The sequence below is a fragment of the Choloepus didactylus genome, chromosome 9 (genome assembly GCF_015220235.1).
Source record: "Choloepus didactylus isolate mChoDid1 chromosome 9, mChoDid1.pri, whole genome shotgun sequence".
In the NCBI taxonomy this organism is placed as follows: domain Eukaryota; kingdom Metazoa; phylum Chordata; class Mammalia; order Pilosa; family Megalonychidae; genus Choloepus; species Choloepus didactylus.
The window spans coordinates 40,881,042-40,898,468 of NC_051315.1; the positions used below are offsets into that span (position 1 = coordinate 40,881,042).

The following is a 17,427-nucleotide window of genomic DNA, read 5'->3' on the forward strand; positions in this document are numbered from 1 at the left end:
CTTTTCCTTTATCTAAAATAGGTGCCATTTTACCTATAGAGGATGTAGAATGGTTGAATTAAAATTCTACCTGGTGCTAAGAGAGATGCATCCCCAAGGGAAAAGAAAAAGTCTCATTTAAAATATAAGGAATTTATGTGCTTTGCACCATGCTCTGCTTTTATAAATGTTTATTCAGTTTTAAAAGCTGGAGTCTTTAGTTTTGTAATTTACAATTAAAATATGTAACTTAAATATCCTATCAATTTATATAAAAAGACATCTAGCTGCCTTCCCTGGCTACTATTGATTTGAAATGGTTCTCAAACAGCATGTACGTTAAATAATCTTTATATAAAGGGCTATCGCTTTCTGGATGCACAAATCACAATGGCTTCCTAATCACTCAGCAGACTTTTAGCACAGGAACATTTAGGCACCCAGAAGCTATTTCAGGAGGTTTCATGCAACCATTACAAACTAAGATAATTGAATAAAGGCCCAATTGCCAGAAGTGAAAGGATGAAATAGCTGTGATACCTTGACTATTATCAAATTTATGGTAGGCATAAAAAGTATTTTTACATGTTGAAAGTATACATGAATAATCTATATGATGAAGCTATTTTGGGTGATGATAATGCGGGTGACTATGTTAAAAATTGTGGTGGGACCACTGCTATTATTTAAAAGCATTAGGTTATTTAAATACACTTAGGAAAAGCGCAAACAATTCTTCATACTTACTGGCTAAATTACTTAACTTTCACAAATTCAATTTTCTCAAACAGAAATTATGGCAAGGAGAAAATAAACAAGAATATCAAATATTTGAGGTCTTGATTTTGATTACTTTTTGATTAACTGTATTAGTGAATTTAGTCCAAAACCTGATTAGTATCAACGATACTCAGGCTAAACTTGCAACATTTTCCTAAGAGTCTGAAGCTTAACTGAAAATTACAAATTCCCTTTACCTGAAAATAAACACATTTTCCTATTTGAACACAGCTGTTAAACTCTTGGCAAGCCAACATCCTAAGGCATTTAAGCTTTTCCCAAACTGAAAATTTGGAAACTTAGTCTGGTTAAAATATTAACACAGAATTCTTGTTTAAACAAACCCTCCCATCACCTGCACCTTCAGACTTGAAGGAATCTTTCTGGCAACTAGATCCTGTTTTATGAGCTTATCAAAGGTAGACTTGCATTCAGTGGCTTTAATCACATTTTTTTATAGCAAGGTCCATAACCTTCGATGACGATTTTCAGTTGTAATTTTTTCATCACTTTTGTTTTTAGGCTAAGTAATTTTCATGGGTGGACACTGTGGGGAAACTTGAATTTAGATTGTCTTGTAGAGATGTGAAGTTGGAATAAGACAGTATCTCTATAAGAAATACAAAAATCTATTTTGAGGACATGCTAAAACACATTGATAGCTTTTTATTTAAATAGAAAAATCAAAACTTTGAAGTTGCACTTTAAAAATCATCATTCATGGAAATGATTAAAACAAAGTCTTACAGATTCTAATTTCTTTTGTGAAACATCACTATTATTTCTGCCAATATCATATGCATACTTTGAAGATTTTACCACTGACTTCCATGTCAGGTGTTCAACATGATTAGCAATATTAACTGTTATTACAGTGGGCTCTCTGAAAATTAACTCCCTGCTGCCAAAGTTGTTATATGTTTTGGTTCTACTATACAATAGGAGATGAACCTCAAGCAAGCAATTTGATTACTTTGCTATTTTCTCAAAGATCGTGATTCTCACTTTCTACATATATTTCACAGCACAAAAATGATTTGGCCGAGAAGTTTTTTTTTTTTTTTTTTTTGAGGCTTTGTTAACAGTGGACTGGGGAGGAAAAGAATAGTCCTGGTCAGTCCCACTTTCAGTCTCCTTAGGGTGGTGAATGAAAAGTAAAACGAACTTTTTGTTCTTCTAAATCCAAACTTGAAACAGTATCTTTCAGAATGCCAAAACAAACAAACACCCTAAGATAGTGCCTAGATAATACCAAAGGACTATGTGCTTAAATTTACTTAAAAAAAAAAATCTCCTGCACTGAAGGAAAATAGTATAAATTACATTACTAACTTCAAAAGTTAGCATGTAACGAGTACTCTAGCTTCATTCAAACCATTTCTTCCCTAAAATATTCTGTAGGAAATGTATAGATCAAACACAAAGGGACCTCAAGTATTGATTCATAATCTTAAATATTAAAAAAAGGAGAGTAATTAGCTATATGTGGGTAAGATGAAGCAAAATTTAAATGATCATTCAATTTCTTTAGAGCTGAGCAGTTCAAGTAGAAATAAATACTAGTACACACTAGAAGAGAAGGTTTAATAATTGATAAAAATGTACAAAAATATTCAAATCAGAAATGCTTTAGAATGTGTACCACGAAGTCAATACTTCTTAGTGAGTAGGGAAGATAAAAGACTTCCGCAATGGGAAAAAAAAAAGGCAAGAGAGAGTGAATTAAAAAAAAAAAATCATGACAACTCTGTTAAAGAAAATGTTTAAGTCAAAACATTGTTTTGTTCTGTTTTTTAGACAAGGATATTGCAACTATTACTTAAAATTTGGTGGCACATTCTTTAGTAGGTCCTTAAGGCAGTATTTTTAAACTAATTTACAATTTGATTTGATGTTAATTTTTTTAAACATCACCTCAAAATAGATGCTCAAAATAATGCCCTCACAACAGCCTTTTTAAAATGTATTCAGGTGTTTCATAAAAAATAACAATGGTGGCTTTAATCACAGTAGTGCTCATTAGCACCACTATAGTTAAGGGTCTACCAGGTTTCCATCAAAAAACACCTATTAGGAGTTCACCATAAAAGATCACATCAGCTTTATCCAGTTGGGTAGTGCACAAAAAAGCAGTTTTATCAGTTGCTGGTGCTTTTTTTGTACTACTATATATCAAAAAAATTTTCATTATATCTTCAAAATCCAACTTCTATAAAGTAAATCAAATCACCTTATAACTTAGACTTTAGAACAAAGTAGAGACATCTGCAGTTATCAGTAAATTGCCACCTTTAATCCATCCTGCAGTGCCCTCTGAAAGGGTCACAGAAAGACAGTTATGACCGTATGAAAATATGATTCTTGATACAGAATCAAAAGTTAATTTCAATTTCCTTTGCTTTTATAAAGTCCACAATAACAATACTTAAATGCACTTTTTTTTTTTTCCTGTGATATAATTAAAACCCAGTGTTTTTTCAATTGAACTTGAGTCAGTAAGAGTCCCTGGTCTGAATTAGACTTTAAATCATACTGTAAACATATATTTGGTATAATTTATTGATCATCATCCAGTTGCTCCAAAAGGGTCCTTCTGCGCTTCTCTAATTCTCCTTCACTCAGTTCACTGCCAGAAGTATCCCAATTACCCTGAAAAGACATAGAATAACCCAAAAAAGGTTGTTAGGAAGTAATAAACATTTGAAAAAAGAATCCAAAATTTATATGGATTCTTTTCCACAGAAACATGCCCACACACAAATTTCACACAGTTTAAAGACTGCCCCCTTTCCCAAAAGCCCATCAAAGTGTACCTGATTAAGCACTCCTTGGTTATTTATATTAGAAGACAGACAACTTAGACTAGGACTTTTTATATGGTGCTATTTTCATTTACATTAATACATAAGCCAGTAAGAATGGTAAACACACAGTTCCCTTTGCTTGCTTCTTACCAACTGAATATGAGGCATTGTTTCTATTTAATGGAAGCCAGCTGTTCATTTCCAAGGTATAATATTACCTGCTAATTTTGCATAGACTTGAGGATGTCCTCAAAGTGCTTTATTTGACACAAATGGAAGTATTGTGCTTTTAGCATACTGAATATTTTCCCCAGGTAAACAAACAAGACTTATGAGCATAACAAGATGACTTAGCAATAGGCTGGAAAAAAAAAAAATTCATACAAACAAGCAATATTGCATTATCTGTGAGACACGACCTTTGAAAAGTAGAGTACCACCCCCCACTCTCCTTCCCTTCCCTCCTCCCAATCAAAGGAAGAAATCGTTGAGCTGCCTATAATTATTGAGGAGGTATTCATTCTTTACCCAAGATATGCAACAGACGTACCTGTGCAGCTTAAAAAAACACCACTCCCTTCTGTACTAAATGAATCAGAATATCCAGAGGTAGGACTACGGATTATCTACATTATACTTACATAGCATTTGTAGAAGAAATGTGGAAGGCTGAGACATGTTAGTGCACTCTGTCACTCAAATATTTATAGAAAACCAAGGACTAACTGTATACTTTGATAATTATCAAATTTGTATTTGCCTTGTATTCTCCTATCCATTTTCCCTCATCCCTCCCTGCCATCAATATTTCTAAGTTACTGGAATGCTGCTTTTTGAACTGGATTTAGTGACAAGGAAGACTGACCAGTTGGAGAGAGAACCACTCATTTGAGTCTCCTAAATTTTTACTCCTTAAAAAAAAAAGGCAGCATAGTATTTCATAGCTATAGTTTTAACCCACTAAGAAAGGATATGGTTTCTGCTTTGTACATACCCACTAAGGAATGCCACTTAGAACATTTTCTTCCTAATTTAAATGAACACATACGTTAGAATACTATTTTGTGTACCAGGTAATTAACTGAATTTTCAGTTTTCTCCAATGGTGGCAGATAAAAAACAAGTCTATTCCTTAAACACCATCATGGTTTTAATAACAGTATCCATTTTTGTATTTTGAAAAAACAGGTATGAAACAATAAAAAATACTTACAGAATCCTTTCCAGTCTTTTTCTTAGGTGATTTGTGTTTTGATTCTGATCTCTGTCTAGTTCTGTCTTTTTCATTTTCCCGGTCTTTTTCTTTCTTCTCTTTCTCTCGTTCAGGATCTGACTCTGGAGAATCCTATGTAAAGAAAACATTATGTGTTAGCATTTTTTGTTTTTAAATTTAGAACTATGTAAAAGAGTATGTGTTTCCCATAGGTCTTAATGCAGGGAAATGTAATTTGAATTTTTAACCTCAAAGACTCTAGATTTCCAAGAGTCACACTGGAGACAGCTGGTCTTTCCAACAGGAAGAATGACATTCTGATAGGCTCTTTTTTTAATGCTACTTTACCCCTCACTCTTTAGGGACCCTTACTAAATTAGAGACAAAGATATGCTTCAGATAGGATTATGTCTATTATGTAAATGCAGGAGATAATACATGCTTCATCACATATTAGGTTAATAGCTGTACAATAAAATAATGTCTTCCCCCAAAACTGTTACTGAGAAACAGGCTATTAAAATGTAATACACCTAATAAGTTGTTCTTAATTAGGTATGTACAAATTCAAATGAGTAGCATGAAAAAAAATTCCAATTCAACATTCTGATTCAACAGGTTTGTGGCAGCACCCAGGCTGGTAGATACTGTGTACCTATGGTGTGTACCTAAGAATAAGAATTAGAAGAGTAGAGGAAATGGTTATTCAAATAGTTAAAACTTCTGGTACATACATACATGCATCTACACTCTTGGGTCTCTTAAAAATCAGGGTGGGAATCCTAAAATGAGTGTGTATTTTTTTTAAAAGCTCACCAAGTCATTTTAAATGGTAGGTTAAGGTAAAGAATTAATTAATTTATAGGCTCAAAAAGAGCTTCTATTGAAAAAAAAAAGTGCCCTCCTGAACTGCCTTGAACTGGCAAAGCACCCGAAACACTAGATAGAGAAAAAAAGTTTTAATGCCTTGGAGGAAGTTAAGGGCCAAAGTCTAAGTGCAATATAAAAATTAAGAAACTTGCTTACAGATTTATGTCTCCTCTTCTTGCTTTTCTTCTTGTGCTTTTTTGATTTCTTATAACTTCTTTCTAAGCAGCATGAAAAAAAGAAAAACAGGTAAAAATTTGAGGACAAAGCACCGAAGACTTTAATCAAATAGATATAAATGCTCACCAGACTCTGCACTAGAAGAATGTTCTGAAGCAGAACGGGACTCTGATCGCTGTCTTTTTTTCTTTGAATGGCTATCATCATCATCTGAGTCTGATCCCTAAACAATACAAATAACTTAATTTCATTCATAACGATACAAACGTTTCAATACTTGTGTTGCCATCTAATAAACTTCCTTACTGATCGAGAACGGGAACGTTTCCTATGATGCTTCTTAGATTTCTTAGAATGTTTCTTGTTCTTTGAATGATGATGTTGACATTCATGCTACAGAAACAAGAGGGAAAAAATTTCACGAGTTTATATTTAAAAAGCAGATCATAAAGAATTTTTAAACTATACCAACTAAGTTCTTAGAGTAAAATCTCCAGTCATTTTTGCTTGTTTGGGATTATCACAAATTTTTCTTTTCTCCGTTTCTTCATACCGATTCTACAACCACTCAAGACACCTAAACACATAATGTTAAAGAGTGAAAGTAAAGAAAATAGTTTTTATAGGAATGAGAAATAGATGGGTTACGAGAGACAACTGATACACTCCAAAAGGGTATACTATGCAGAAACACAACTGCTTTCAAAAAACAGTAAAATGTAGGAGCTCTCAGGAATGGTTTTTCTGGCACTATCTGGTACCAAGATCAAGTACTGCAGACCATCCTTGAACCAAAATAAAGCTAGGTTTATTTAGATGCAAGATCTATTCCTCTTTGTTTTCCCCCAAGGAGCATTCCTTTCCTACTCAAACTCAGGTATCCTAGGGCAGTCTAACTGTAACCCCCAATGAAATTTAAAAATATTGTTATAGCTGCGGACTTCACTCTGACTTCAATTAAAACAATTAATTATCAGGTTGTGAGAAAAGGTGAAGTGCTGCAGTAAAAGCTCCTGGCCCTCAAACACATCTTATGGTCTTGAAAATAAAATGTTTCAATTATAGCTAAGTGGAAGTGGAATACCTAGTGCTTACCGTCAATGAACATTAACTTTCTTTCCTATATCAAGTCCCCATAATAGAGCCCAAAATCTATTCTTACACCTAGAACACAGTTTCTCATAACTAAATGTGCACTGTATGTTCAGATATCTTGTTAAAATGCAGACTTTGATGCAGGAGTTCTGCCAATGGGGTCTGATGTTCTGCACTTTTAACAAGCTCCCAGGTGATGTAGGTGCAGCTGGTGTGAATAGCACTTAGAGCAGAAAAGGATCTAAAGACATTGGGGAAGCAATAAAGGGCCTATGTGAGTACATGTTAACAGAAAACTATTATCAACATTAAGAACAGTAAATCCAAAGAAACAGTTAAGTCAATTAAGTTACCCACTATACCCAATTACCATGCAAGACTGTAATATTAAGCATGTGCCAGCTTTCAGCTTGCTGTAAAATAACTATTTGTCCAGAACTGGCAGCATAATATACTTGTTAAAAATGTATTATGTGGGTTGGAATCTCTTTCCTGCAAAAGTGACTTATTTCTCTTTGATGGATTCCTTATCCGTAACTTCACAGGGTTGTTGGGAGGATTAAAGTTCATATATGTAATTGTTCAATTTGTTTATATCATTCTATTATTTTGTAGTATTTCAGCCAGTTATCACAGTATCAAATTACCTCAAGCACATGCATAAAATCTTTAAATATTCGTTTTCTTTCAGACTCCAGAGTTATATCCTCAAATGCTGGCTCTTTTACAAATCTCTCCCGGATCTGAAAAATTCAGACATGGAATAAATATATGAGAAGCTGAACACCAAGTGAAAATTTTGATAGCACAGTTCCCTCAAAATCTATTACTTCCTTCCCCCAAAAGCACAAACCATTTTAAGCAAATATTCCTAAATGCAGAGTCTTTGTTAGAAGAACATTGCTGACTGACTGTATACTTTTATAATGTATTTGAGCTACAAACAACTTCAGGTTATTTTTGGGGCTTTATATAAAATGGGAGAGGAATTAAAAATATTTTTATTTTCAATTGTAAAGGAAACACAAGTTCATTAGAAAAAATTTACAAGTACACATACATCTTCCCAGACAGCATCCAATTCTATTGGAGGAGCAGCTTGCTTCAACATACTCTTAAATGCAGATTCCTTTCGTTTCATCTTCCGAGCCTCCTCTTTTTCTCTTTCACGTTCACGGGCTTCTGCCTTTTCTAGTAACTTTTAGAAATTCACATTTAAATGGTTACAATTATAAAATTATAATTAAGTCACTATTCTTAGTTTAGAAGTATTCTTACATCATTTATAAGCTAAAGGCCAATTTATCTGTAGCAGCAGTTAATCTGAGCAAAGGAACCTTAACATCAGTCCATCATCTTCTCTTAGCTTTCTTGGAAGACTGTCTACTGCTCTGTAAAATCCTATTCATATTCCCATATTCCATTAAGGTATACAACTCAATTACTTTTGGCTGAATATAGGAAAAACTGTGCTGTTAAAGAAGTTGTTTAATAATGATAACTTACACTATTGAATGCCAATTTAATATTTCCAGCATCTAATGTGGTTGATCTTTTAGTTGAACTGATTATTGCCACAAAGTCTTCAAAAGTAGTATTTACTTCAACTACAAATCCTTTATCCTATAAAACAGAATCTTGTTAATACATATATCAAAGGCATACAGTATCAATTTTAAAATATACTGTAAGCTAACAAGTAATAAGCATTCTTTTTACCTTCAGAATGTCTTTTATTATCTTCTTCTCATCATGATAACGTGCTTTAAGATCCTCAACATAAAACTTGAAAAGGTCAAGTGCAGTTGATCCTAATGAAAAAACTAAAGAAGTCAAAAGCTAGCTCTAACCAAAGAGCTGCAATTACTTTTTTGTTTATAAAACAAAAACAAAATTAATCATCCCACCCCCTAATATAACCACTTCCCTTTGACCCATTCCAACTACTATCATAACTACAAATTAGGAAAGAAGAGAATCTCACCAGGCTGACCAAGCATATTAGTGAATCTAATGTCAGAACTAATTGTTGGATACAGTTCCATCCAAGATGACATAGAATGTAGTTGTCCATGTTCGTGCAATTCATCTAAAAATATCTAGGAGAAAGAAGTCATTATATACAATAAATTAAAATTAACTTCACCAGTTTTTTCTTATGTCTTTAATACAGACCCTAGAAAACTTGAAACTGCTTATGTGCCATGCATATTTTCACTGGATTGCATTGTTCTAGAATAACTTTAGGCAGCTTCACTCCTCTTCAAATAAGCATGTCCATGCAGTCTTAAAACACAGAAATTCTTTCCTCGAACTTCACATCTTTCTGTCTCCTCTTGACTCTTCAAGATAAATGGTCTTAACTCACCTGTTACGTGATCACCAGGTTCCTCACTTTCTACCTGTAATAGCTTAGAAATCATCTTCAGTGATGCTCGTTAGAATATTAGAATCTACCCCAAATTGTACCTGCTTTGCTAGTGTTTCTGTTTCACTTCCAGGTTGCACAAGTGTGATAAAATCATAGAACTACAAGACTGAATCTATTTCAATAATGGATCCCTAACTTAAATTTTACTTTTTAAAGATTCTCCAGGCACTGTCAAATGTCCCCTGGAAAGCAAAACCACTCCACTCCTGGTTGAGAACCACTGCCTCAGATCCAACGCAATTTCCTTCCTTCTTTTTGTCTCCTGAGATAAAGTTCATATATAACCACATGCATATATTTGCTTCAATTCCAATCCTTCAGAGGTGAATATGAGCCATTAATAGATAGAATGTGTAATCCTAGCTCTTAGCTATGGTATTTAAAAATTATGGCCCACTCCCAAACTACATTACAGCATTCCCTATATTCTCTAGAAATAAACATTAACCACTACTACTGACTAATCACACACATCTTATTTTCAGCCTTTACTCACTGAGTTCCCCAACTAAAACCTTATCAATCACCACTCACATTAAATACCAGCATCTGCTACAGCCTTCTGTGGTCACTAACTGAAAATGACTATTCTCCCTAAGTGGACTCATAACTAACCGTAGAAGAGTTAAATCTGTACGGATCCTGCACAAAGCTTGGCAGAGAAATGATACGGACGAGGTGTATCCAAATTGTTTTATAGCTGTTAAAGTTCAGTAAACACATTACAAAATTATGCTACACAAGTGAAATTTTTCTACTACCTGAAAAGATTCCCTATTTTTACGTTGCCGTCTCCTTTCTCTCAGCAAACTTTTCTGTTTTTCTTCTTCTTCTTCCTTTTCTAAAGCCCGAATGTGTTCTTCAAAGCAAATTAATGCATCTTCTTTGTCCATATCTAGAGTAGTTTTTAAAAAAAAGTTGGGAAAAAAAAAATCAGTACAGAAAGCAGTTTAATTCCCTTTAAATTTCAGATTCACCTTCAAAACGCCTGTATTTAAATTCAAAGATGACTTGCAAACACCTAAATGGAAAAAGTTTTAAGAAAAATTTCACAAACCCTCAACATATACCTTGACTCCTAGGATGAAACAAAGTGCATGCAAATAAACATGACTTATGAAAATAAAGTTGTTGTAAAATCTGCCAGAAGTATCAGAAATGTTCAAGGAGCTTGTAAAAAAATCCTAGGCACTATCCCAAACCCCACTAAAGCATCATTTTTTTTTTTAATATTCATTTTATTGAGATATATTCACATACCACACAGTCATATAAAACAAATTCCATTGTTCACAGTACTGTTACATAGTTGTACATTCATCACCAAAATCAATCCCCAACACCCTCATTACCACACGCACAAAAATAACCAGAATAATAATTAAAGTGAAAAAGTGTGCTTCAGGTTTTAAAGCAGGGAAGGATAGTGAGGCATTTACCTTGGGCCCCAAATTTAAGGGGCACCAAAAAACTCAGGAAATAGTATTTGAATGCAAGGTTTTAAAAAATCAAAAGTAATGCAAAAAGTCCATGGTGAACAAAATATCAAAATTTCAAATACAGATAACATTGGTAATGGTGCCATGCCAAGCCATTTAAGAGCATGAAAAGCATCATTTTTAGAGGATAATCCTAGGAAGCTTTACTTTCCCAAAAGCAGCCAGATTACTCAGAAGTCGTCCCTGGGGAAGCCTACTGTAAGATAATTCTAATACATTTTTTGCTTTTTACAAATCTCTAAAGTCATTACCTCAATTAGACAGCAAGAGTAAAATGCAATAATTAGTGTAATTCTTACCAAGTAACATACAAAGAGATTTAAAACCCAATTTCAAGTTTGATCTATGATTACCTTTATCAGAAAATCCTTGAAATATGTTAAACTTCAGATTTCTGGGAAAATATTTTGTCCTGAATAACAAAACTCAATTAGAATGAAACATCCAATTGGGGAAAAAAAAAAAAAACAAAATACTTTTTCAGAAATGGGCAATTGTGTAAAATTCAGTTAGTGAGCTCATATAAAAAGTAAGAGTAATTTTTTTGTTGCTGGAGACTTTGTTTTAAAACTGTTCCTCCTTTTCTGTTTCCGGTGCTGAAAAAGTTTTGGTAATGGGTAGTGAGTGGGATGGCAGCATAACATTATAACTGTAATTAATGCCACTAACTGTACACTTAAAAATGGTTAAAATGGCAACTTTTGTCACATGTTACCACCATAAATGTTTTTAAAAACAAAAATAATTGTTCCTCCCATTTAGTCATTTTTCTTACTCTGTAACTCCTCATCTTCTGCAAAAGTTGGATTATCCATTAGATACTGCTGGGCTTCAGACCAAGTAGTAGAGTACGTTACGTTAGCCATGTTGTCAAGTATGTTTTTTAAGGCTTCCCAATTTCTCTTTCTCAACTGTTTTGCTTGTTCCTAAAACAAAAGTGTGAACAAACTTTTGTAGTTCCAAGAAGCATTTGAAGAGCAATTTGTACAAGTTTCTTTATGTTCTGACTGATGAACAGATTTCAAGTTATTCATTTATTGCTATTAACACTTTCTAGTACGTCAACACTAAACATTTACACCTTGCTGATGTTCCTGTTTGGCTTTGTATTTAACATCAATTTTTTTCCTGTCTTTCTCAGCCAGAATCCAGAAATCATGTTTTTAGGTTTTTTACCCCACTTCATAAATCTCAAGAATGCATCCATTCCTCTCTCTTCCCACCATTATAGCACAGTATATAACTAAAGTTCATGCAGGCAAGTCACATAGTGGTAAATGCTAATGTCTTCAATGACCTTCAGCTATGTTCAAATTTTTGATAATACCAAGTCTATGTTCCTTGAAGATAATATGAAACTTAATAGTGCATAATAAAATAGATATGAACAAAACAAATATTTTTAAATACTATCCTACAAGTACAGTTTAGTGGACACAATATTACTACCATTCTTCTAAAAGAATTGTAAATAAATAATGAGCAAAAATGCTAAGAATTTTTAAAGCTAATGAACTGAAAAAAGTGTAACTTGTTTTTCAAAGTGGGCAAAAGACACTCAATGACCATTCAGACACAATTGATTAAATTGGTACTTACTAGGTCCAAAACAGGATTTATTATGCTAGATGGGGAGGGATACAGAAAATAATTACAGGAGCTATCCATCCCATCTTTAAACTCACTTCACATCAACTGGATAAACTAACCAACAAAAATGGACATGTTATAAAAATTAGATCTAAACAGAATTAAGATTCTAGAAATACCAATAATTGAGAATACCTTTTCCTTTTTTGAAAGAAAGAACAAAACATCTTCATAGATTTCAAGACGATCACGTTCTGATATTGCATTCCACACTTCCATTTCTCCAAACATCTGTTCTGCTTTTCTATTTGTTAAAAAAATTTAAAACACTCTATATTATAAAATAAAAACTAACTTTGAAAAAAAAAAAAGAAAAAAAAGCACAAAGGTCCAGTTTTCCATGCTAAGTTCATGACTGTATTTTAAAGAAAAACTGTTGGATAGTTAGAGAACAAAACAGCTTAGCATACCCATTTCTTCTGAGAGATAGAGGGGATAATTCCTGCTACGCAATGAGTTATAGTCTAAACTATCCTTATACCTCAGGATAACTAAACTAGAGTGGCTATCAAACTTCCAATGGAACTAAATTATGGACTTTAAAAAGTTATTAGAAATCTAGTTCACATATAAAACAGGACTTATTTAAGAATGAATCCTTCAATAAGGCTTTTCTGGAAATGAGGACAAAGGAACATGTAGGAAAAATGAGCTTAATAACTTACTGAAAAATTTTAATATTGAATCACCACAATTTTAGATAATGCACTCTATCACAAGTTCTCCTTCATATAATCACAAGTTCTCCTTCATATATTAAGTCAAAAGCAGTCAAGCTTTGATTACCAAATCCAGTTTTCTCCCGTTTGTTTTAGTCCCTAGTAACTCACTAAGCCTACAACTTAAATTCCATGTTTCACTTGATTTATATTCACCATCTCCTAACTTTTAAGGAGCATCTACATTGAATCAGTTCTGGAATTTGGGAAGAAGTATGACACAGAAACAATACATTAAGCATATTCTATGCATCACTAAAAGTCTCACTTGTATCTGGTTGTGGAAGTCATTTTTTCATGGTTTTCAAGAAAACGCTGAAAGGACTCCTTAGCCTCTTTGTATTTTGATCTTGCTTCTTCTTTTTCTTCTTTCTCTGTCTGGACCTTATAAGCATTAAAGGCCTGCTTTTTTTCACTCAATTTTGCTAAAGCACTAAATAACAGAAAAAATAACCACATAAGAATAAATGAAGGCCAGATAATAAAATGTTATTGTCTTGACAATACAATCGTTTTCAAGCACAAATAAAGAAAATTTCAGTGATACATTAAAGATAATAATTCTACAAAGTCATTTGTACTTTGAAAATAATTATAATTTCATCTGTAGCAGGGTGCTCAAATTGCATGATAAGCCTTTGACTTTTTTTGGTTTCTATCAGACATAAAACAATTCTATTCTTGGTATCCAAAACAATACAAGTCAATGAGGGTTAAAAGTTACACAATTCCATGTGATTTTGAATTTTCCAGGCTTGCTATGCTGAGTGAAAATTAAACAAAAAAATTAAAGTATTACCTGTAACGCGGATCATTAATGATCATTTTCATAGCTTGCTCCCATGAAGCATTGGATGGTACCCGCTGAAAACCATTTAAATGATAAGTTAAAATTTCACGTAAACATAGTAAAAAGTCATGCAACAGGGAAGAAAGCACAATACTCACTGCAAACATCAAGCACTTTGCAGAAGTCAAAGAAGTTTTACAAAAATAATTTTATTGAAGCAAGGAAAGCAAACTGAAATTTACACAGAGAATGAGAACTTTTTCTTTAAACTACTGATCACAAAATAAACAATGAATTAAAAAAAAATTATATTGAATAATCAGATGGAATGTGCTGTGTTGGACCACATAAACAATGGTTTTTTGTTCTAAGTCTCACAAAACTGCTCTTCAAAACAGTCAAATTTTGTTCATTTTCAGTTAAAACAATAGTTTGAGACTTTGCAATAAAATTTTCAATAAAGACAACAAGGTATTTACATTAAATAAGCAATTCCATCTATCAGTAATCATTACATTCTATATAAAAATGTACAATATAAATACCTTCTCTTTCAATAATTCTTTAAATGCTTGCTTTGCCTCTTCTTTTGTATTCCAAGTATATGTTTTTTTTGCCGGCTGACTTTCCTCCTCTTCTTTTTTGGGGGTAAAACTGAAGAGAAATTTAAAGATACTCTTAATTTAAATAAATGTGCCATTTAGGAAAATGACATTATTAAGTGTGTGAGATTGAGCTAAAATTCAATAATTTTAGAATAAAGTCTCCTATGTGAACACTAAAAAAAAGAAAAAAACCCGAAGACAAAGGAACAAAAATTATGTAGTTTTTCTGGAACTTTCACTTATTAAGGCCCAGACACAAAGGCCAAAATAAACTAACTGCAATAAAAACAGTTGCTCTACTGGTCCACAGTACAATACTTCCAAATAGCTTAAAAGCTTATTCAGTGGTTTCACTTTAGTGTTTTAGTACCTTGGAACATTTGGGGAAGTGTGGATGAAAATAAAAAAGATGTAAAGATCTAAATTAGAGTCAGCAAACTACACCCTATGGGCCAAATCTACCCTTTTGTCTGTTTTTGTAAATATGGTTTTAATGGATTAAGGCCACATTCATTTATTCACACACTGTTTAGGACTAATATGCTATCTCAGCAGAGATGACTCATTGTAACAGACAACCAATGACCCACAAAACTGAAAATATTTACTATCTGACCCTTTTATAGAAAACATGGCCAAACCCTTATCGCAAACAAAAGAACTAACATCCAAGATTATTAACTGTAGTTGTTGTTTAGGATCTCTTTGAAATAAAAAATATATATATAAACTTTACAATTTCTCTCTCTATAATTTATATCAATAAAAGATTGCAGGAAAAATACTGCTTAGGAGAAGAGACTGGAATAGATACCAGCAATTATAAAAATATCCATACCCTCCGAATCAAATATCCTCACTTTGGGAAATCCAAAAACTACTGGAAAGACCTGAGCTAAAACTTAACAGCTAAATACATGGTCTGCACCACAGTAGTTAAAAATTATGTTTACAAAGTTTATTTCTTTTCCTGTTAATTGTCTTTTCTTAAGCTTAATGCATTTTTCCACAAAGCTGTATTTTATTCTTACTGATTTGCTGAAAGTTGAAAACCAAAAAACAACCAAAGAAGAAATAAAACAATTTTAGCACTCTATTTGGCAGGAGTTCTTCAACTGTCTGTTCAGTAACAACCACAGCACTACTTTGCAGTGCAGTGCTGAGCCATACTAGAGTCAGAGGCAAAATAAAAAAATTAGAAGTACTGATTCTGTCTTTACTTAAAATTTTGATATCTTCTGCATCATTGATTTTTTTTATTAAGTATTGCATTAAAATAATATATATTGTGTGCTGACTGAGGAGGTTTTTGGCACAATTTAGACTTGTGCTTCACTTGCCTTACACTACCTGCAACTCAATTTCCTAAAACTTTAGAGTATTAGCTTTTCAACAGTTTGGTATCATGACACCACAAAATTCAGCTTAAAAAATGATGTATTATCTAATGGTTTATGTTTTGATTCTCAAGCAATTTTTATTTAAACACTTAATGACTACTAGCTACATTGGCAATCTTGTATTAACGACATCTGCTACTGATTTTTTTAGAAGATAAGTTGCTAAACTTACTCAGTTGCAGTTTCTTGCTTAGATGCTTCCTCTCCTGTATTACTGGGAACTTCGACACTTTGCTCCTGAACAGTAGGGGTATTAGTAAGTTGTGCTTGATCTTCGGTTGAAATAGTCACTGTATTTTCATTATCTACAACAGTAGCAACAATGGAAGTAACTTCAGGCTCAGGAACAACTGGAACAGTACCACCAATAGTATTAGAAGCAGAGGTGGTAGCATTGGCTGCTGCGGCAGCTGCTGCTGCGGCAGCTGCTGCAGCAACAACAGCAGCTGCTGCTTCTGCAGCAGCCATAGTGCTCATTGTAGTCGGAATTTCTGTGGTAGGAACTGGGGCTGCTGATGTTGTGGTAGACTCTTCCTGCTTACTATAAAATGAAAAAAAGAGAAAACTGACTATCTCATTATAATCACATAACCAAAGAAAGCTAGTTTTTTTAATCATAAAATCAGTGAATTTCCTAAAGTCCAGTAATTCTTCTCATTTACAAAATGCCCAATTTATCAGACTGCATGACACCATAAAAACTGAACTGTATCATTCATAGACTTCTATGAGAACTTTAAAGAGAAAACAAATAAAAGATAATGTATACATAATACTTCATCTATTCCCAAATTAACTCAAACCAAATTTTGAACTTTTTTACAACATAGTCTTATTAATTTCTAAAAGATACAGTTTTCAAATATTTACTGTCTAGTAAAGCATCATTTGTGTAACTTGAGTAAATATCCCCCCCCCCCAAAAAAAACCTCCAAAGACATCAAACCATCAAACCTAACATCTTAAATACTTACAGTGGAAAGCAAAGAGAGCCAGAACAAGGATGTAATAATAGAAGCACCCCAATTTCTAAATCCACAATGATGTCCAAAAATGCTTACCTGCTTTCCTCAGCTTTGATCATTGCTATTAAAGAGAAGAAAGAAGAGTCATCTACTACATATTTTTAAAATAAAATCTCTGAAAGCAAACCTTTAAAGGAGATAAAAGCATCATACAGTGGATTTACTTTACTGTCAAAAAAACAAACAGAAAAAACACCTTTACAGAGCAAATTCTTGCTCCAAAGTTCCAAGATTGCAATTAAAGAACAAAACCAAATTTAAACATAAGCAGTTATCTGCTACCTTCCCAAAGGCTGCTGGTTAGTGCAGAAACTCCCCAAAAGTATCTGAGTAATTCTAGAATAAAATAGTATTTTCCCAAGGGATGAGACTAGTTTGATTTTTTTAATG

The 17,427-nt window shown here is 33.1% G+C and overlaps 1 protein-coding gene across 2 annotated transcripts in view; it reads right to left on the bottom strand.

Annotated features, from left to right (window-relative positions):
- Nucleotides 1–1,753: 1,753 nt before the first annotated feature.
- Nucleotides 1,754–17,427, bottom strand: part of PRPF40A (pre-mRNA processing factor 40 homolog A) — a 43,635-nt gene continuing 27,961 nt past the window's right edge. Inside the window, exons 11-28 of one of the 2 annotated variants that reach the window (XM_037849121.1) lie at nucleotides 17,074–17,098; nucleotides 16,185–16,553; nucleotides 14,553–14,661; nucleotides 14,017–14,081; nucleotides 13,486–13,650; nucleotides 12,634–12,742; nucleotides 11,624–11,774; nucleotides 10,111–10,244; nucleotides 8,903–9,017; nucleotides 8,638–8,741; nucleotides 8,425–8,541; nucleotides 7,979–8,116; nucleotides 7,566–7,661; nucleotides 6,130–6,216; nucleotides 5,950–6,046; nucleotides 5,803–5,864; nucleotides 4,777–4,908; nucleotides 1,754–3,408 (exon numbers count right to left, since the gene is read on the bottom strand). In XM_037849121.1, the coding sequence (XP_037705049.1) occupies nucleotides 3,316–3,408; nucleotides 4,777–4,908; nucleotides 5,803–5,864; nucleotides 5,950–6,046; nucleotides 6,130–6,216; nucleotides 7,566–7,661; nucleotides 7,979–8,116; nucleotides 8,425–8,541; nucleotides 8,638–8,741; nucleotides 8,903–9,017; nucleotides 10,111–10,244; nucleotides 11,624–11,774; nucleotides 12,634–12,742; nucleotides 13,486–13,650; nucleotides 14,017–14,081; nucleotides 14,553–14,661; nucleotides 16,185–16,553; nucleotides 17,074–17,098 (2,168 nt within the window). In that variant the 3' untranslated portion in view covers nucleotides 1,754–3,315. The remainder of the gene's footprint in view (nucleotides 3,409–4,776; nucleotides 4,909–5,802; nucleotides 5,865–5,949; nucleotides 6,047–6,129; nucleotides 6,217–7,565; nucleotides 7,662–7,978; nucleotides 8,117–8,424; nucleotides 8,542–8,637; nucleotides 8,742–8,902; nucleotides 9,018–10,110; nucleotides 10,245–11,623; nucleotides 11,775–12,633; nucleotides 12,743–13,485; nucleotides 13,651–14,016; nucleotides 14,082–14,552; nucleotides 14,662–16,184; nucleotides 16,554–17,073; nucleotides 17,099–17,427) is intronic. The other variant, XM_037849122.1, reaches the window with a different exon arrangement.